General features: G+C 40.5%; 1 protein-coding gene across 4 annotated transcripts in view; it reads right to left on the reverse strand.

The window, feature by feature from the left end:
* ATF7 (activating transcription factor 7) overlaps positions 1–21909 on the reverse strand; it is a 74466-nt gene that overhangs the window by 48333 nt on the left and 4224 nt on the right. For 2 of the 4 annotated variants that reach the window (XM_075199214.1, XM_075199211.1), the window contains exon 2: positions 13458–13603. The exons of 1 other annotated variant lie outside the window; for it this stretch is intronic. In XM_075199214.1, the coding sequence (XP_075055315.1) occupies positions 13458–13572 (115 nt within the window). In that variant the 5' untranslated portion in view covers positions 13573–13603. Of the gene's footprint in view, positions 1–13457; positions 13604–15703; positions 15764–21909 lie in introns of all 4 variants that reach the window. One more of the 4 variants, XM_075199212.1, reaches the window with a different exon arrangement.

Raw genomic sequence — 21909 nt, forward strand, 5'->3', positions numbered from 1 at the left:
ACTTTGCGTATGAAACTTATTACAAATATATGCATCATTTGCATAAAGGTATACATTTCCTTGTATACTACATGTAAAATCACTAATGGACACATTAAACATAAAGGGACCCAAAACTGATACCTGAGGAGCGCACTGGTTAAAATGCAATAATGTGTACCCAGCTATATACCCACTGGCGTTTTGCTTTAAAAAAAACAAGCACAAACGTCAGAGAAACCGCACGTCAACCGCAAATGCATTTCTCACGCAGCTGGTGAATGTGGTTTGACTCGCGTTTGGGAGGTAGCTTGAGGTCACCTAAGTTTAAACAATGCTTTCACATGCTGTAAACGGAGCAAGCAACATTTGGGAAAATCACACCACTGGCGACAGGACGTGACAAACATCGCAAGTGGGTATGGAGTCATTGAAAACAATGCTTTCCATTTCAGACCCACTTTAATACATCCTATTAGCATTAAAAATGCTAATAGAACACACAGAATTACTGCCAAAAAGCAAAATAAAAATCCAATACATTTGCTTGAATGAACTCAGCAGTAATCCCTATACTTTTGATGTTTTTTTTCACTATAGTCAACACTTATGTATTTATATTTACGCGATTTCATTAATTTCACTACTACTGATGTGAGACTACAACTTGTAGCTCCATAGCTGCAAAAAAAGGTTTTACGTTTTGATGTACACGCACTGTGTGAGCTGGCACCCAAAGGCAGATCTTGTCACTTTGCACAAGTGACAGGCAGCAGAACCAATGTGCCATTTGGAAACAAACTACATGAGATCCAGTATGACTGGAGCTTCTTGGCTAGGTTGGAAGATCACCACAGAACAGGCCCATACAGTCCATCAGCAGTTATCTTACAACTACATGTTCCAGCATGCCTGGCAATGATCTGATCAATTTCAAATGAACTAACACTGAGGCTGATTTTAGCCATTTAAGTCACATCATCAGCCCATCTGCCCAATACCAAGGAAATAAGTCTGAGTCTGTCTGATAAGAACTACTGTTCTTATCAGCTGTATTGGTTTCCCACTGTCTGTGGTTCCAACACAGCTAAAATAAAATATAATCTTCAGGGTAGTCCTCTTTTTTTAAGAGACATGAAGTGAGAGTTTGCAGCAGGAAACGAGAGAATGAAAGTGCAGGTAGAGAGACAAGCAGCCATAACTAGCTATCACATGTAGTGTCAATATAGTGACTTTTCATTAAAATGGAACGAGGAAAGCACTAGTTAGTGCTGCTGAATACTAAATGTTAGGTTGTCAGTGTCCCATTAGCACACAACAATGGACAGCTCCTGCAGACCAAGATGAAAGTGATACTTTTACTGTGGATTGTGACCTGCTGTGGTCAGTTAGTTAATTATTACACTTGTTTATTTACATTGCTTTCATTTGTAAGGTGCAACATTTTATAAAGCTCTACAGAATATCGGGCTAATTCTAGGTCCTAATCGATTTAACACTAGTATACATACTGTATGCATATTATATAGTGGAACATTTTTAACATCATCCCAAACTACCAAGTCTTGGTTGTACTGCTGTGGGTGATGTTTAGACACCTTTATACTCTATAATCTCAGTCAATCACCTAATGGACATTAACAACCAAAGATGGCTACACACAGAAATTAAGATCTACGGATAACTTCACTTGGTACTGAGGAATGAATCCTTCCCATTGCCCTTCAAAAGCCTAACATTGATTTTCAATCTTTAGCACCTTAAGAAGAGACATGTCTGAGAACTGAGGTACTTTGCTTAGACTTTATAAAAAGACAGTGTAATTCCTCTAAGAATGACAAAATGGCCTTTTCAGAATGCAAATATAGCTCCACAGTTCCCCCTACTATGGTGAACAACAGACTAAGGCTGGTCAGTATAATGCTAGTGCCTCTATGGGGTAGGGGTGGATCTAGACGACTTATCAGGAGGTGGGGGGGAAACAGTCACTGTGATTGGTGGGCCCTGTCTCCACCTTCACTCCTAGCACTAGGTACATGTGTCTGCAGGCCGCCAGAGGAAGCTGCCCGGTTGGGCAGGAATCCTGGCCACCAGACACATATACATAGTGTGCAGCCACAAGCAGCACACCCTTGCTAGAGAGAGGGGGCCTCTGGAACCGTCACTGCTATGGAGAGAGCGAGGTTGCAAAAAAACACCATCATGAATAGGATGCCCTTAAAAGACAACTTACCACCCTCTAAAAGCGCTGGGGCATGCTCCCCATGTTTCATGTTATTTTTTTATTAGAGAGCAGCATCTGAGGTCTGAGCTCTGGCAGCCGTCAGTCCCAGTACTCCTAGTCTGCCACATGCTTTTTCTCTGCAAGTACCTGACCGTTACCTATGCTCAAACCACACAACTGCACATTCATTAATGAAAGCGGAGACATGACCATAGTAATTATATTCACAAAGTACAGTACACATGTGCTGTGTACATTTCATTCACATCTGACATGAGCAGTATGATTCCGTCAGGGTACCAGAACAATATACCGCAGGGATTTTCAAAACAACATGCTGAGAAACACTTGACTTAATACGTTCTCATGAGGAGGCAATGTGCATTGAATTAAACTCGTGCCATACTAAATGATAGCTTGTTAAAGTTGCTACTTCTGAAGGTATGACTGATAACTATGAAATAATGCACATAAGGGAGCATACTATTGCATTGTGTTTTCAGAGAGCACATGTAGTCTGTTACTGCTATTAATGGGTCAATAAATCTAAAATATAAGTTGCTGTAATATTATGAAAATCCACCTTGTAAGTTTTTTAAACATACAAAGAAAATCCCAAATTGCAGCGGCTGGGCTGCAGTCATCTAATTAGGGCTATAAACACACTGCAACAAGCACTGTGTATACTTAGACTTCTGGAATGTTGAGCTCTGGAGAAGGGACCTAGTGTCAAGAGGGTGAACATATCATATCTACAGTGGTTCTGGACATGGCATCTCCATGGTTCTGCCACTTGGGAGTAAGGAAAGAATACAATAAATTAATTATCTGGAATCTTCCTTTAAGTCAGTTCTGATAAAATTCCCAGGAAATCAGGTATTCAATGCCTGTAAAACATCACAGCTTGCACATAATAACTGTTGGGAGTCATTTCTTCTCTGGTCAACGAATGCATATATTTTCTATCTCCTTAAAAAGATACTGCTGACTGCAATATGACCATGTTAAAGATATTACTTTATCACCTAATTTTATACCCCAAAAGGCTCCCTGTAGTGTCCTTGCATTGATTTACATTCAGAAAGTAGTTGGCATAGAAAGCAATTCTATCCTAATCACTCCCTTACCTCAAATATCATCTGACAAACATGTATATGGATAATAAACAAGTAGCACTTTTATGGAAAAACAACATGTATTCAGTTAGACTGGCCGTTTAGTGATCTTTATCCTTCTTCTATTCATGTTTAATATACAGTATGTAGTGTAGAATTCGCTAGGACAATGCTTTCTAAACTTCAAGCCTTATCTTCATTTTAAGTAGGCCCTCTTGTTTCCCTAAGTGTTTGTATACATCAGACCTGTCACTGTGGCCATGTTTGGTCTGAGCTGCAGTCACCGCTTTCTGAATGCAGCTTAACTAGCTATGCAGAAACAATCATCATTCATTGTGGAGTCTGGAAGGAAACGGATGCAACATGTCCTATTATCTTGTGTCCCCTATTGTCTTGTATCCATGCGCATTTAGTGTCCGCTCTAACAAAGACCAAAGGTACCATAGGTGCAGGGAAGATGACCATGTGTATGAGTTGGATATAAAAAGTGGGATGAATGGTTTACGAGACAAACATTTAAACTTAACAAAAAAAACCTCACAAAAGTAAAAATAAAATCAACTATATACACACATAATATATCTATTGTGTGTGAATATTCTTTTTAACCAAGTTTACGTATAATACAATCTTTTCTATTATTGTTAAAATGTAGTATAAACATTCAATAAAGCTATGATAGACATGTCCTCAGTGAAGGTTATGATTATTACACAGAGAAGTCATGGTTCTGTAGGCGTCGGGAGATCCACCTGTACTAGAGTCTACTGCGGCATAAAAACACAATATACCTGTGCAACAGTAATACAAAATGTACTTGTTTGTTTAGGAGTTTATCAAAGTGTTACCCAGCATGCGTTAAGCAAATAAAAAATTCAAGTATGAGCTTTTAAATACAATATATTGATTACATAACACTGAAGACAAGATCACTAAGTTTCACTAATGTCACAACTATATTTCAACAAAACAAAAAAAGTTACTTTATTTGCCTTCTGCTGGACCTCCAGAGTACATACTGATGGTTTAGGACACATGCTAAATCCCATCAGCTTTGTTCCCTCCTCCAGACTTATATCCAGACCGGTGCTCTCAAAATAGAATTCCCACAACTGTTCTTACAGCTCAGCTATTTTCTGTCGGCGTTAAACACATCCTGAGGAAAAACTCTTTTCTTAGCTAGAACACAATACGTACTGATGGTTGTGTCCTTGCCAACACTGTACTGCATAAAACTGTTTCCAGGTAATATTTGTACAAGTGACACTATGGAGCCGATTCAATTCCGCCATATTAATCAAGGAAAACTAGGTACTAATACTATTATTGTTATAACTGTCATTTTAACCTGGATTTTTCTCGTGGCCTCAAGGGCTACAAGCAAAAATCTGTGTTAAAATTACCGTACTAACGGTAATACTGCGCATTTACTATAGTTACAGTAATAGTGAGCTGGCCGCATTATTCCTAAAATAACGCAGCCAAATTGATTAGGCCCCTATAAGTTTATTGGAATACTTCTCAAACACTGAAGTAAATTATGCAAAACAATGAAAGTTTCTAAATTTCACAGAGCAGCAATCCAGTTCTTGTGACTTAAAAGTTTGTAGTCTAGCAAAGATTTAAAAAAAAAAAAATAATAAAAAAAAAAAATTGAGACGGTACCTAACTTTGATGCAAACACTAACAAGATCCTATAGTTATATGTGATTTGAGACAGGTGTGGCGCGCTGATACCGAACTATGCATTTAACAAAATGGCGCTGGACATAATCTATTTGTACAGTTATGGCCAAAAGTTTTGAGAATGACACAAATATTATTTTCCACAAAGTCTGCTGCCTCAGTTTTTATGATGGCAAATTGCATATATTCCAGAATGTCATGAAGAGTGATCAGATGAATTGCAATTAATTTCAAAGTCCCTCTTTGCATGACAATGAACTTTATCCCAAGAACAACATTTCCACTGCATTTCAACCCTGCCACAAAAGGACCAGTTGACATCAGGTCAGTGATTCTCTCGTTAACACAGGGGAGAGTGTTGACCAGGACAAGGCTGGAGATCACTGTCATGCTCATTGAGTTAGAATAACAGAGACTTTATGGAAACTTTAAAAGGAGGGTGGTGCTTGAAATTATTGCTCTCCCTCTGTTTACCATGGTTAGCTGCAAGGAAACACGTGAAGTCATTATTGCTTTGCACAAAAAGGGCTTCACAGGCAAGGATATTGCTGCTAGTAAGATTGCACCTAAATAAACCATTTATCGGATCATCAAGAACTTCAAGGAGAGAGGTTCAATAGTTGTAAAGAAGGTTTCAGGGCGCCCAAGAAAGTCCACCAAGCGCCAGGACAGTCTCTTAAAGTTGATTCAGCTGCAGGATGGGGGCACCACCAGTGCAGAGCTTGCTCAGGAATGGCAGCAGACAGGTGTAAGTGCATCTGCACGCACAGGCGAGGACTTTTGGAGGATTGCCTGGTGTCAAGAAGGCCAAACAAAGAAGCCACTTCTCTCCAGGAAAAACATCAGGGACAGACAGATATTCTGCAAAAGGTACAATGATTGAACTGCTGAGGACTGGGGGTAAACCCATTTTCTCTAATGAATCTCCTTTTAGATTGTTAGGGGAATCTGGAAAAATGCTTGTGTGGAGAAGGAAAGGTGAGCGCTACCATCAGTCCTGTGTCATGACAACAGTAAAGCATCCGGAGACCATTCATGTGTAGGGTTTCTTCTGAGCCAAGAGTGTGGGCTCACTCACAATTTTGCCTAAGCACACAGCCATGAATAAAAAATGGTACTAAAACATCCTCCAAGAGCAACTTCTCCCAACCATCCAAGAACAGTTTGGTGACAAACAATGCCTTTTCCAGCATGATGGAGCACCTTGCCATGAGGCAAAAGTAATAACTAAGTGGCTCGGGGACCAAAACATCGAAATTTGGGTCCATGGCCAAGAAACTCCCCAGACCTTAATCCCATTCAGAACTTGTAGTCAATCCTCAAGAGGCGGGTGGACAAACAAAAACCCACAAAATCTGACAACTTCCAAGCATTGATTAGGCAAGAATGGGCGGCCATCAGTCAGTACGTGGTCCAGAAGTTGATTGACATCATGCCAGGGCGAATTGCAGAGGTCTTCAAAAAGAAGGGTCAACACTGCAAATATTTACTGTTTACATAAACTTAATGTAATTGTCAATAAAAGTCTTTGACACTTATGAAATGCTTGTAATTTTACTTCAGTATACCATAGCAACATCTGACAAAAAGATCTAAAAACACTGAAAGCAGCAAACTTTGTGAAAACCAACACTTGTGTCATTCTCAAATCTTTTGCCCATGAGTATGTCAGGGAGTGTGGCATCCAGATTGCCGTCATACATACACTGTGGGTCACAAATTCAGGTACTGAGGGTTATTTATGCAATTATTGGACAAGATATTAGACTACAGGCTTTCTTACCTCTTATAACTCCTTCTTTCCTCTTCAACATAGATATCTACACACAACTTTCATCCCACTGGAATTAATCATGTTTTTGAAATGACAAAAAGGTCATGTAAACTGGTGTGCATCGGGCAAGCTGCCCATTTGGTCAAATCAGACAACATTCAACACTTAAGCGTAACAGCAACAAGCATCACAGACTGAAGAGGACTGCACGCGCAGGCTAGTAGTGGTCATCTTCCCAACACATTTACTGGCATGATTGTGATTTAAATACATTTTGACTGATTTAAGGGAATTGTGGTTGTTATCTGATCAACTGCCCAAATATCGCCTGCATTACTGCACTCATGACTGGACTCGTGTACTGTGCTAAGCAATTCACTGATAATTAAATAATCTGATTACATCAGGCAGAGTGTATTTAGCTTGAAAGCAACATATTGTTGGTAGTCAAATTTGCATTAGAGTATTGCAAACCAATGTTAAAGTAATCTGAATATGGAACCCCCTTTAAAGTACCCAAACCTTTATTCTTTTTCCTTTCAAAGGAATTAAATTTCCTGCTATCTGGCAGAAGGTCCCTATGCCTGGGACACCCACAATTCACCAAGAAACTCACCACCAGCCTTCACAGTAGGGGACATGAACTTTAAATGAATCCACAGCTCATTGCAAATCTATTGATTGCAGTGATTTAATGGTTTTAATGCTGACTGCATGGCATAGGTCTACTAAAAGGATATAAATAAAATCAAGAGCTAAAAATCATTAAAAAAAATATCAATGTATAATTATGAAGTTATAAAACAAAACAAAACAGTAAGCAATAAAGAAAAACATGTTGAATTAAAGGATTTCTGTCTCTATAGCAACAGTTTGCTTATAAAAGCATGTCATAACTTAATTTAAGACTCTACTACTAGCCAACTGAAAATAGCTACTAACTCCTGGGGTTCAACTGGTTCTGTAATACAGAACTGGCAAATCAATTCTGTTCAGCCCTTTAAATTGCAGCAGGGGAAGAGGGGGTATTGTAAGCAGGAGAACCAATCACAAGCTATAATCTCTTGGTCTTCCCACTCACACTCTCAGTTTTCCGCCAGGCTGCGTGAAGAACCGAAGGAGCTTCAGGAAAAACAGCTATACAAAGCATCTCCAGGCTAGAGTAGGGAGAAGATTGCTAGGCCGTATATAGTAGAACGCAACTAGTAGATGAAAGTGCAGCTCTAAGGCACATATTTTCTTCATTAAATAAGATTAAAACATTATGTTGGCATCTGCCATGTTTTCCACATTACAGTTAAAATGAATGATAAGGTTATATAAGCAATCTCTGGTTATTATATATGACTGCCTAAGGGCTCATGGTCAACTTTTTGCTGCAGACTGCAATTACAGGTGTTTGTTTCCCATTAAAGAATCCGTCGTCTGCACTAAGCAGAGTCACAAAAATTGTCTATTTTCCTCTGAGCAAGCAATTCCATAGCGAACTGTAAATGAGAACTTCTGCCCCCAGAACTCAATACAGTGAAAGCAGTGTACAGATTGAGTTTGGCATGAGGATCCATTCAAGCTTTTCTTGCACTCACTCAAGAGACCAACTGAAGCCAAAAAAATTCTGGTGAAAGTACAGCCTGTGTTGTAGGTTATTTTTACTTTTACACAATTGCATGATGTTTGCCCCCCAAGTAGAGGGATAAATACAGAATTTTTTTTCAAGCTTTGAATGACAAGGACTGTATACAAGTAGAATTTCCTATGTTGCTTCCTATTAAAAACATTTGAGATCATTTACAGCCCAATCTCCTTACCTTCCTTATTTTTAACACCCTCAGGTCCCCCCTTGGGGGTGTCCGACACCCTGGGTAATGGCTCATGATTAGAAAGGCACTGCAGTCCTCCAGACAGAGGCTGGCATTAGCGGGGAGAGGTGCACACCAACTGTACCAGGACCCTACTGAACTCTATATAAAGGATATATCCATACATCAAAGTTAGAATCTGTGTACATTGGAGGTTTGGGGGGGGTCACAGAACAGTCTTGCAATGCAATGGAAGCACAACTATAGCTTATAAATGAACTGAAAAAAATTAAATAAATTAAACTGAGGGGTAGATTCAATTAGCCGCGTTGTCAGCGCATTACCACCGTTACTGCGGCAATTTCTCTGCAGATTTTTGCTCGTGGCTCGCAGAGCTGCGACCAAAAAGCAGCAGAGAAATTACCATCGTACCGGTAATAATGCGCAGCTATTACTGTAGTAACGGTCATAGTGCGCGGGCCGTGTTGTTCTTCTGCACCTAAGTGAGCAATCTTTGTTAATGTCTTTAAAATAAAGAATGAGTATTTTATGTAGTGTCTACGTCCTTCTGGGCACCCTGAGCAGCTCTGAATTGTGCTGTGATGTTTGAGGCTGGATATGGTATAGTTCCATCGCTCATTGTTCTAGCTTTACCTTTTTTATTAACAGCACTTTATAAAAGCAGTAAGGTGTGAAAATCTGTTACCTGGAGGAGTTTAATGTCTGCCTTATTTGCTTAAGAAATAAGACTACTAAAACTAAACTCAAGTCTTGTTCTTGAGCATTGTATTATGGGCCTACTACTGAGAGCGCCTGGAATCCAGAAGACTTCTGTTATCACAACTTCCCTATAAAAACGGGTTTTACAAACTGCAACAGAGTAGTATTAGTATTAGAGAACAATCCTTGTGACTGCTGTTGGATCAGCCAAGTATATATGTTTAGGCAGCATCCTGGGCACACAATATATTATTACAGGATGCACATTTAGGTCATTTCCCACTATTTACTATTTTGGAGTCTTGGCAGTACAAATTCATCTGGATTGTCTAGCTGTTGCTTGTAACGATCCCAATTATGATGCAGTGTAATATAAACAGACACACAGGGCATCAACTGTTCTACTATCTCAACCTTTTCTGAATGAGAGTGGTCAGTATAACTGATAAAGTAGGTCATCCTGATTGTATTAACATGAGAACAAGGAACTCCATGGTTGAAATACATTATCTATTATTTAAAAAAAAAATATGTGAAAATACACTTACACAGCAGGGAAAAGATGGTATTACATAAACTGCAGCTACATGTCTAGGAATGCGATACGTTTTCACAAATAGGGCAGCAACCACTCAGCAATTAATGACGCTTTTCAGAGAAAACTGATCCATTCTGACAATGATGGCTGGTAAGACAAATAGGGGCAGATTCAATTTGGCAGAAGGTTCCACAATGTGTCTCCGCAACATTCCGCAGGCACACGGCGCCTCGATGTTTTGACTCAAATTTCCGCTCATTTTCCCCCGCATCTTATAGAGGTGCGGGAACAAATTACCAGCGATTCATTGTGGTAATGGCTGGCACGGTGCGCTCTGATGGCTGCCGGCATCTCCCCACTGAACTAACCCTCTATTGAAACACACATTATTTTAAGTGTTGTTTCTCTTTAATAACTGCCATACACTGTAGATGGGTGTTAGCCTGCAAAATTCCTTGAAACTACCATGGAACAGATATACTAACACTTGAGGACATTTTGACAAGGTTATGTATTTATTTTACCTTATTCAAACATGCAGAACATCTGAAAAGTAGCACAACTGTATGTGATTTACCACCAAACTTTAAGAACTTGAAAACAAACTTTCAAATTGTGGTGTAAAAATAAACATATGTAAAAAGTAATGTTTTAATCCCAAAAAGGAAAAGGGTACTCAAGGGGGCAATCCTCAAGCAGCATTAGGAATGTATCAGTCATCTTCTACTGTAAACTGCTTTAGGATTTGCAAACAATATAATACAGATTTCAGTCCATACACAAAAGTATGGTCCTTCAACAAATGTCTTACAGAGGAAATGGCGATTCCTTTCAAAATACATGCCACAGCTGCACCAAAGAAAAAACACACATATTGGAAGCATTTCAGATAGTTAAAAAGTTATTCCTCTACAATACTATCCTTTTCCATACAGCCTGGGTAACGACCACATTACAGTTCTCAGGGCACATAGGTATGTGCTCTGCCTTATTAAATACACACATTCTACTTCAGCGCTGGAGGCGGCTATAGGGAAGCCTAAAGGCACAACGTAACAAAGGCATATTTTACCATTCACACATATTTATGTAAAAGTTCTGAAACGAAGACAGAACTTGATTGGCTACATTCAGCAAGGACTGGTAAAACCAACATATTAAAGAGGAACTAAAGCCACCCACCCACTGACAGTACTGCAGAGCAGGGTTGTCACTTTGCTGTGGATCTCAGCGAAAGCAGCTTAAGCTTCTTTCTCAAACTCACAGCAACAAGTTGTTTCATTAGTTAAACCAATATTACCATTTCATAAATAGAAGACACAGGACTTATGCACGAAAACCATTGTGGCGTCACAAGTTGAAATGACTTATTTCATTGGCTGAAATCACCTATGATTTCATAAGACAAAAGTCTGAAACAAATTAGATTGGCTCACCGTACTAACAAGGCTTTATTATCTCTTGCAATATGCCAAGAACTAACCACTACAGAGAGGTAGAAGTAATGTAATAAGCTGGGATCACGTTGGCATGGGGTTGTGGTACACAAGTTTGTGTATTCTGGGTACAGGACAGTAAAAGATGGGCATTAGACGTTTATACTGGGCTTTACGATGCTATTGTGGGAACAGGACTGATGTATACATTATCCACTCTCTTACTTGTTTTGCTGGAAAATGGCTTAAGCGCTGTCTGTGTTTTTTAATTATGTTTTAGGATACTATAATATTTCAGACACATTTTTTGCCTGCACCTTCGTTCCATCAGTAACTGGTTTTCCAAAATAAAAGTAGACAAACCTCCTCACTGTGCTCCCTGTGGCTGTTATTGGCGCAGCCACTTGTGCTGTCAATCAGACTAATTTTATTGCTGTGCTTATTTAGTGTGCTTATTCAACGTGTAGACTTTTTTGTTGTTTCTCACACTCTTTATACTACACTAACTTTATTGAGCAGCACTGTTGTAGAGCAAGAGGTGAACCATACTAAGTTACTTTTAGATGGATTTCAGAACATTTACAAAAATAGAGGAGAGTGTAGACCCTCACACACCTCATGTCTAGTTTAACCTTATTTCAGTTTTGAGGGGTTTAGATCAAGAGTATGTGTGCAGAATATCACTGCAATCCAAACTGAAGTGGCTGCAGAGACGTAACACGTTCCTAAAAGCTTTACATGTAAATGTTACTAGTACCCATTTCATAAACATAGTTATACGGGATAAGTTAATCCTCTTGTTGAAACATAGCATTTATGGAGATTGTAGCGCTTTGTTCTTTGTAACCGTTTAATACAAAACATTTTTGAGATTTATCTATATTACCATGCCAATGAGAGTACATATCTGAAGTACCTACATTAAGGAATATTACATTAAGGCTGTGACTGCAGCTACTTGTAGCCATAGTCCTAAATATTCTCTGTACAGTGCTGCATAAACAATACTAATAAACAAACTTGTGTGCACATTTACTTATCTCAAGATGGATATCTGAAACGTGTATAAACTCATCTGTATGGTGTGGGACAGTGTTAGTAGATACAAGGGTAACTCCAGGAAGCAGTAGTTTCCTCACGGTTTGTATATAACTTTAAAAGCTTAGTGCCACTATTCTCTAACTCTTACTATAGCATTTCCCATAAGTTAACAATTCAGCTAATAGAATCAAACCATCTACATCTTTACCTCTCAAGTTACAGTAACTTATAACAGTCTAAGTTATCTGCAGCTTCTTCCTCCATTGTTCGCCGACACTATCTCTCTTCCTGGTCCTCGCACACATCACCCCTGATGTCGGGGAGTTAAACTGCAAGTGCAAATCACTTTGTGCTGGCAATTTAAGTCGCTGCTTCCTGGTGGAAAGTCAAAATGCCATTGTGTATAGATTCAAGCTCTAGCACATCTCTCTGGTATATGAGAACTTGCTGTCTATACAAAACCAGCAAATAAAGTGAAATTAACTTATAGGTTTAATTTGCCCACACATGGGTCAATTGCAGAACGTCAGGACGAGCTGCCAATTTAATCGCCATATCTGGCCATTTGCCCCCAGATGAGGTTGAAACAGACTGCACACACTGCCTCAGCACGGTGGCCAAGTGGTTAGCACTTCTGCCTCACAGCACTGTGGTCATGAGTTGGATTCCCAACCAGGTTTCTCCAGGTGCAATGGTTTACTCCCACACTCCAAAAACATACTGCTAGGTTAATTAGCTGCTATTAAATTGCCCTTAGTCTCTATCGATCTGTGTGTATGTATGTTAGGGGATTTAGACTGTGACTGTGAGCACCAATGGGGCAGGGACTGATGTGAGTTCTCTGTACAGCGCTGCGGAATTAGTGGCGCTATATAAATAGCTGCTGATGATGATGATAATAATGGTTATCTTTGTAGTGCATTTACCAACATGCATTATAGTGAGCCAATTGATTTCAGTCAGGTTATTAACATGCAAAGGCTGGTTTTCTGACCACACATGCTGTGGTATTGGACCGATTGTCAATAATGGATACTGTAGCATGTCTTATTACACATAACGGCTTCTTGTTGACGTATTAACAAGCGAGACTTGTTGTGGAGGAACAACATAATACTAAAACATGGTATTGGTCGCACACTTACCGGGATAATATATGCTTTTATAGAACTTTAGATCTCTATAACTGTTCAGTAATATCCATGGGCAGATGTTTTTCTCTCCATACTTGCAGTCATCATTATAAGAGGGGACAGCCATGTTGAGTGCTCAGCCAGGGAATAAGGATGCACTACATGCATAGATGTAAAGAAAAGAGGGGAGAAAAAAAAGCACCAGTGTCATCCTGTGGCCAATTCTTATGCAACACTACAGGTGCTTGTCATTACCACAACATAGCTTTCAGAAGGAAGTGTAGGGGGCGATACTGTTTTATTAATAACATTTTAGTGCAATCTACCAGGATGACATGCAAATCATGCTGTAGTTTAGCAGTCCAATCAATCTAGATGTGACTATTTCTAAGTTAGATGAGCCCCACAGAATGTACATTTCTCCCAAAAAGCCTTTATTCATGGTTATAAAAAGATGTGCTACAAACAAAACAATCAGGGTCTATACAATGACAATTCGAATCATACATAAATAATGATCAGGTAATAGGTTTAAAGTAACTGAGCGATTATTTCTCATTTCTTACTGTTGGACATTCATACATATTAGTTTTTCTCCCTCTGCTTCAGTGTCTTGTCACTTTCACAGCGCTGCTACCAGTACGTATTTTGCATCACCCTCTAACTAGCTTGTACTTGATTATGTAGTCTTGGAAGTCTGATCTAGAAAAGAGGAGCTCACATGCAAGCCAAATAGAGAATAGCTGCTTGTTCTTGGTTCATGCCAAATAGTCGGATTCTCATTGAAGCACAATTAAAGAGATTGGATGACGACCACACATATGGTCAGATAAAGTCATTAAGGCTCATTTAAGAACCACAACAAGTGCAGAACAATTATGTGTCCTTATGTGCACAATTGTGCCTATTTTCAAGTAACACAGCCATTTCCACGACTTTGGAAACACTTCTGTAAAATCCATCTGCTTCTACATTTGTGGTTTGTCAGATACCGTGAAAAATCCGCAAAGTAGAAACAGTAAAAAGTCAAATTAATGTCCAACCTGCCCCCACTTTAGGATCAACCTTTTCATTAATTTAAAGACGTCTGTGTTTCTACTAAAAACACTGCTAGGTTTAGCCTCAGTTATGTCGCACTGAATTAATTATAAGTGTGAGGGGACAGCACTGGGGTCATGAGTTCAATTCCCGACCATGGCCTTATCTGTGAGGTGTGTGTATGTTCTCCCCATGTATGCATGGGTTTCCTCCCACGCTCCAAAAACATACTAGTAGGTTAATTGGCAGCTAACAAAATTGTCTGTCTGTGTGTGTTAGGGAATTTAGACTGCAAGCCCCAATGGGGCAGGGACTGATGCAGTGGCGGATCCAGGGGCCCCCCTAGCAGAGACTTGCTGCCGACGGCTGTGTTTTAAACACAATCAAGAGTGGCTGGACAGCACACTGTCCCTGCCTGTCACTGCCGAGCGGACCTGCACATACTGTGCAGCCGCCGGCAGCCTTAGATGTTAGAAAGGGGGCGGGGCCTAAATCCCCCCCCCCCCCCCAAAAAAAAAATCGCCCCGGGTATAACAGTTTTCTAGATGCGCCCCTGCACTGATGTGAGTTCTCTGTACATCGCTGCGGAATTAGTTGCGCTATACAAATAAATGATGATGATAAAACTGGGACCGTCTTCACTGGCAGGAATGCTGACATGCTGTTTTGCTGTGATCTCCCATGGCCAATCGGCATTAAGTCAAATTAAGGCCTTTTTGTTGGTGATCAATAGGACAGAGGAAAGCGCTATTCACACAAATCACAGCGCTTGTTGCACTCTGATGTCTGTTGCCTGCAGCAGTTCCTCAGTGCAGGCATCAGAGTTTTGTTGTAGTGACACATCCTACTGGCCTCAATTGAGAAGACCCGTGTTGGAAGTTCATGCAGCATTATATTCTTTTTTTAAGATCAGCATTGTGCATCAATTTAGATCATAACTTGTATGACAGAGATAGAAAATGAAACTAAAATGCTTAAAAATCCAGCTTATTATATTTTAACAACTGCACTCTCTATATGCCCTAATCTAAAATATATTTTTGCAAACTGAAAGACCTATCTTTTTCCTACGATGACCACAGCCTCTTCATCTCTCCCTAATAGGCAGCAGATAGACAGTCCTAACACCCATCTTATTAACAACTGCGAACATACACAAAACAATATTGTTGAGATTTAACATCCCAGTGACAAAATGTTTTGGTGAATAGATTCCCTACCTCTGTATCACTGCTTTCTAGATATAGCCCACTGCTCACTCATGTAGCCGCTGCCTGTCCCTTGAATGGGGAAGAAAAGGAATAGTAATTAAATGAAACAACAACCCACAGACCTAAAGATTCAAATAAATTGACTATCTTAAGTCTACTATGTTGCAGAAATTCTCAGTACAATGGATTCATACAATGGTTTTAATCTAAATAAATAATTGGACATCCAACTAACCAAGTCACGGACTGCAAAGAGTGAGTTACGTTCTTTGCAGTTTGTGATTTAGGGGACAGGTAAGGATCTAGCCACAGTTCAAAGTAGGCTAAGGTTGAACCTCGTGTGACCTCATGTTTGATATATGAAAATGTCACTTTCTGGGTTCAGCTGTCACTACAGTGTCTAAGCTTATCCTGTCAAATTAATCGCTCATCTTAAAAAGAGCATAATTAGTTAGCCACTACCTAAATATTTATCCTGTTAACTGGAAATTGGATATCCAGCTGGTATGAAACTTAGTTAAACGTTGTTTTTTTTGTTGTTTTAAAAAAAAAAAAAAAAAATATTTAACAGTCTTTAGGTTCATCCACTACTATTGCATCTTCATCTAGCATTTCAAGATCATCAGTCACTTTAACCAGCAAGACAGGCTAAAGTTTTTCCCCAGTACACACCGGCAGAAATTTAAATCGATCAATGTGCATTCTCAAAGCCTGTTAAACAAGCTTTCATGCTGATAGAACAAATAACGTAAGTGAATTAACCTACACACTTTGCTTCACTTCTGGCATTGTCTGCAGCATTCAGAAGTCATAAAGAGAGATAAAAATACAAAGTAGTTCTATGGGAATGCTAAGTAAGTACACTGTGCTGCAAGAAAGCTTGGAGATAGGTTAATGAAAACGCTCCAAAAGATGTTAAAAGCAAGGACAAATTGGAAAGTTTTGACCATGCTTTAACTAGTTGACTTTCAACACTCATATGTACGAGCCCTTAGCAAAAAAAAACAATGGACAACTGCACTGTGCAGAATGGGTGGATTCCATAAACAGACTATCAGCAATTTTAGAGTAAAGGTAAGTAACAACTACCTAGTCATAGTTTTGCGATTTGTTCAACCAATGGGATAACTAATTGTATTGTGAAGCTCTGATAATGAACTTGAATAGCTTCAATATACTTCCTCATGATAATGAGATCAACCCTCGGGTGATTCTTTTGCAGAATAAAAGCTTGGCTTGATGTTTAAATTGCTCCACTGCCATTTCCTCTACTGTAAATTTCAGCTTGTTTCATAAACAAGTAGAATTATCACCAAACAAAATAGTAGTTCTTACTGCAGCTCCTGAATGACCGATAAAGTTTAATAGATCTAATATATTTGAATGCTTTAAGCACAGTAACCCAATTCGTTCCCTTTGTATCTGTCTGATGCTAATAAGAGATTGATGTAAAAAAGAAATCTTTTTTGCAGGACTTTACCTACTTCGGAGAAGGTGCAAGCTATAGACAAAAATGCAGCCAGTTAATGACTTAACAATTTAAACATATTAAATGAAAAATGTATTTTCACAATTCAGATCAAACCCGATTATGTAAGTTTTGTGATGCAGATGAGGGAGCCAATCATAGAGAGGCCTCACAGCAAGACTCTGAAGGTGGTAGGAGCGCCAGGGCATGTATTTGAAGGTGGTAGGAGCGCCAGGGCATGTATTTGAAGGTGGTAGGAGCGCCAGGGCATGTATTTTGTATTCGCACAGGTGGACCTGTGCATAATTCAACTGAATGTTGCATATGAGGCATGTGGTGCGTTTCCACGCAGATCATTGAAAGACTCCTCAAGCACAATCCTCCTACATTTCTTTCATGCAGTATAACTTTTATGTTTAACTTTTATTTGCTTCTCAAAAGATTTTTAGCCCTGATGTATTATTGCATCCTTGGTTATTCCTGCTTCATCAAAGATAAGGAGGCAATGGTTCATTTGTAGCCTTTGTTTTACTTCTGGAGAACTTCTGCTTATTTCTACTTTTATGTTCTCCTCTACACACCTTAAGGCTCATTCGGACAGGATATTCTCTTATTTTGATCTCTGTTATTGTTTAGCAGTTTGTACCGCATGCTCCCAATATTGTACAGCACTTCACAGACACGCAGTAATAAGTGTGTATTTATTTTATCTACCTTGTATGTATGTTCTGTGTCCCTGTCAGGCACTGTGGAACCTTACAAATCTACACTACTATTAGTACTGCTAATAATAATGGAATAGATAGATCATCTCCTAAATTATGTATATAGGCAGCCCATATTCTATGCAATATACCTTCACTATAGACATTTATTGGCTTAAATAGGAGTCTAAGCTGAGGATTGTTGTCTGTAACAGATGTCAATTATACTTTGTTTCAATTCACTGTTTAAAAACTCTTTTGTGCTAGCCACACTATGCAATATCTCAGTCGAGACTGGGCAATAGGCCAGATATTACTGTATATGTAGTGTCTGATAAGGATTATACCATCCTTGTTGGGCATCTTGGGAATTATGGCCGGAATGTGACCGCCATCGGTCTTGTCTGTGTGTGGTCCTCTTCTGCCCACACTACCTAGCCAAAGTCATGCCAGAAAAGATCCGGCCATTCAGCTCAAGAATGTGGGGCCAGATTTGACAGTGAAAATATCAGGATTACTGAGTGGGCAGCTTTAGTACAGCATAAACTGGGAGGATAGATTATAATGTGGTCATTCAGCCAGAATGTCGAGAGCCTATAAGTAATTAAGTCACACATGTGAATGGCCAAAGTAGTCACAAATCCAAATACTAAGGAGCCTGAACCACAATATGAAAGCAAAGGCTCCTCACCAGTTCCAGGTCAGCAGTGAATCAGATTCTGATTTGACAAGACCACACAGTACAAAGATCAAACAAACTGGTTGAAAAGTGACCACACTGGCCAACCATATGCACAGGTCTGTGGCTAGCTTACTAAAAAGCACAATAAGCTTTTTCCCCTACACACACAATAGAATCATAGCAATGCAAAGTTTTCCATACAACCTTAAGTAAAATCTTTACAATAAACATTTTTCTAATACTTAATCAGATCACTTCACAAAGTGATCATTTAATTCATGAGTAGTATCCTTAAACTTTAAAGTATCCTCCAAAATTGCCTTCTACTAATAAAAGTAAGGCATCAAAACCAAATGTGTTTAACCCAACATATTTCCCTTCTTAAAAATAACAGTGATCATGTTTATCAGCATGAGATTTATTGCTAAAAGACTTGCAAATCATGTTAATCACTGAGATTACATTGCAACCTATTGGTGCCAGAGTGATGCTTACTGAACACAAGAGTGCTGCAAATTAGGTCCACAATGGGACTACAATGGGACTACAACACTACAAATCAGACAGGTAGATGTCATACTTTGCAAGGTACGAAAGATTAAACGTTTACATAGGTACGTTGCTATATAAACTTAAAACTGGATGAAGTTTACATCAATACAACAATGTGACTTAGATATATTTTCTTTAAATATGTATATATTAGTATTAAAATAGAGCTTCTGGAGATTAAGGTTGGTTGATTAGTCATTTTGAGTAAAATGGATTTAAAGAAGTCTAGACTAAATTAAACTGCTGACAGTAAAGATTGAATAGCATTCACAACCCGATTTCAACTTTCTGCTGTTAAAACTCTGAGATTACTTAAGAAATCCCATGCCAGGTTATACAATAGAACTAAAACACCTTCTCTAATTTGTATGTATCATAGAGATATAATTATAGAAACCCATGTAATCATTACTGAAAAAGGAGAAACCCCAGATTATTTTACAATCTGCATCATTCTATAGGGATAACTAATATAATACTATTATTTAAATGTTTAAATCCCCTAACATGTGATATTTCCAGAACACTCAAATTAAGGTTATGCTCCTAGTTGCTGCCCTCCTATTCAACCAGCTTCATCCATATAATAATGAGTGTGGGTTTATTGCAGAACCCCCACCCTTGGTAACAAAATTATCACTTAAACACAAAAAGAACCAAGAAACTGCCGGACAGATGATGGAACAAGTTCTCCCATATGAGTAGACGGTGCAGGGCGACAGCCCCCAGCCCAGGTGGGAAAAGGCAGACCGTCATGCCAGACAGCTATGAGCGGCCACAATCACACAATCATTTACTGCAAGGCAGAGCAGAAAGACACCCAGAGCAGGCAGTGCTGGAAGGGAGCAGATATATACACTCAGCGCAGGCAAACACAGACACTCAGAGCAGGAAGCGCAGGCTGGGTGGGAGCAGACAATCTGGGCAGGCAGCGTTGGATGCAGACATTTAGGGCAGGCAGCGCTGGGTGGGTGGGAGCAGACACTCAGGGCGGGGCAGCGCTGGCTGGGTGGGAGCAGACAGTCAGAGTGGGGCAGTGCTGGCTGGGTGGGTGGGTGATAGCAGACACTCAGACCGGGGCAGCGCTGGCTGGGTGGGTGGGTGATAGCAGACACTCAGACCGGGGCAGCGCTGGCTGGGTGGGTGGGGGATAGCAGACACTCAGACCGGGGCAGCGCTGGCTGGGTGGGTGGGGGATAGCAGACACTCAGACCGGGGCAGCGCTGGCTGGGTGGGTGGGGGATAGCAGACACTCAGACCGGGGCAGCGCTGGCTGGGTGGGTGGGGGATAGCAGACACTCAGACCGGGGCAGCGCTGGCTGGGTGGGTGGGGGATAGCAGACACTCAGACCGGGGCAGCGCTGGCTGGGTGGGTGGGGGATAGCAGACACTCAGACCGGGGCAGCGCTGGCTGGGTGGGTGGGGGATAGCAGACACTCAGACCGGGGCAGCGCTGGCTGGGTGGGTGGGGGATAGCAGACACTCAGACCGGGGCAGCGCTGGCTGGGTGGGTGGGGGATAGCAGACACTCAGACCGGGGCAGCGCTGGCTGGGTGGGTGGGGGATAGCAGACACTCAGACCGGGGCAGCGCTGGCTGGGTGGGTGGGTGATAGCAGACACTCAGACCGGGGCAGCGCTGGCTGGGTGGGTGGGTGATAGCAGACACTCAGACCGGGGCAGCGCTGGCTGGGTGGGTGATAGCAGACACTCAGACCGGGGCAGCGCTGGCTTTGGGAGCAGACACTCAGACCAGGCAGTGCTGGCTGGCTGGGAGCAGACATTCAGAGTGGGGCAGCGCTGGCTGGGTGGGAGCAGACAATCAGATTGGGCAGCGCTGGCTGGGTGGGTGGGAGCAGACACTCAGACCGGGCAGCGCTGGGTTTGGAAGCAGACAATCAGACAGGGCAGCGTTAGCACACTGAGACAGGGCAGCACTGGCTGGGTGGGTGGGAGCAGACAATCAGATTGGGCAGCGCTGGGTGGGTGGGAGCTGTCAAAGTGGAATAATTGGATGAAAGACAATATATGGATTAATATTGTTTTACTGTGCTATTGCGATCAGTGTGCCACGTGTCATGAAGCAAACGCACGCTTACACATTCACTTGTACATAGCTCATTTTATAATAGTTCCAACCCACAGTCGTTTATGAACAGATTTTATTGAGTTTATAGTTAAATATTATAATGTTATATGCACTTTATTGAGATCTAAGGTTCAGGTTACAGGAAATATCATGTTTGGTGTCATTCTAATCCCCTATTTATCCTTAGTGATCCAGTTCAATCAGCTATAAGATCGCACCTCATGTATGCTAGTTATGGAATATAGGGAATTAGTGATCAGAATGGTATTGTGTGTATAATGTAAATAGACCAGTTTGAACTTGCTTTCTGCGGGAAGATTAGTATGCATCTGACTGGAGAGATGAGGCCCCCCACCCACCCTTGGAGGGTGTCATTTGGACTGACCTATGAACTACACTGGATTGTCATGGAGCCTGAACCTATGGAAACATGTCAAGTCATCTGTATTGTATTTACTGTAACACCAAATGTATATATATATATTGCTCTCTGGAATCAGCTTGCAGCCTCTTTGACCACAGACTTCAGAATTAAATGACTAAGCTGGATCCAGCTGGGCGCAGCTTATATATGTCTGTACTTAATTAATTGCTTTTCTTTTGTTAATGAATCGCTTTGCGAGTTGGAACCACACAAATCGCATTGACAATGATTATTGGTAAATGATAAAATAACTTTAATAGAGCAGACACTCAGACCGGGCAGCGCTGGCTAGGTTGGT

The sequence above is a fragment of the Mixophyes fleayi genome, chromosome 2 (assembly GCF_038048845.1).
Source record: "Mixophyes fleayi isolate aMixFle1 chromosome 2, aMixFle1.hap1, whole genome shotgun sequence".
NCBI lineage: Eukaryota > Metazoa > Chordata > Amphibia > Anura > Limnodynastidae > Mixophyes > Mixophyes fleayi.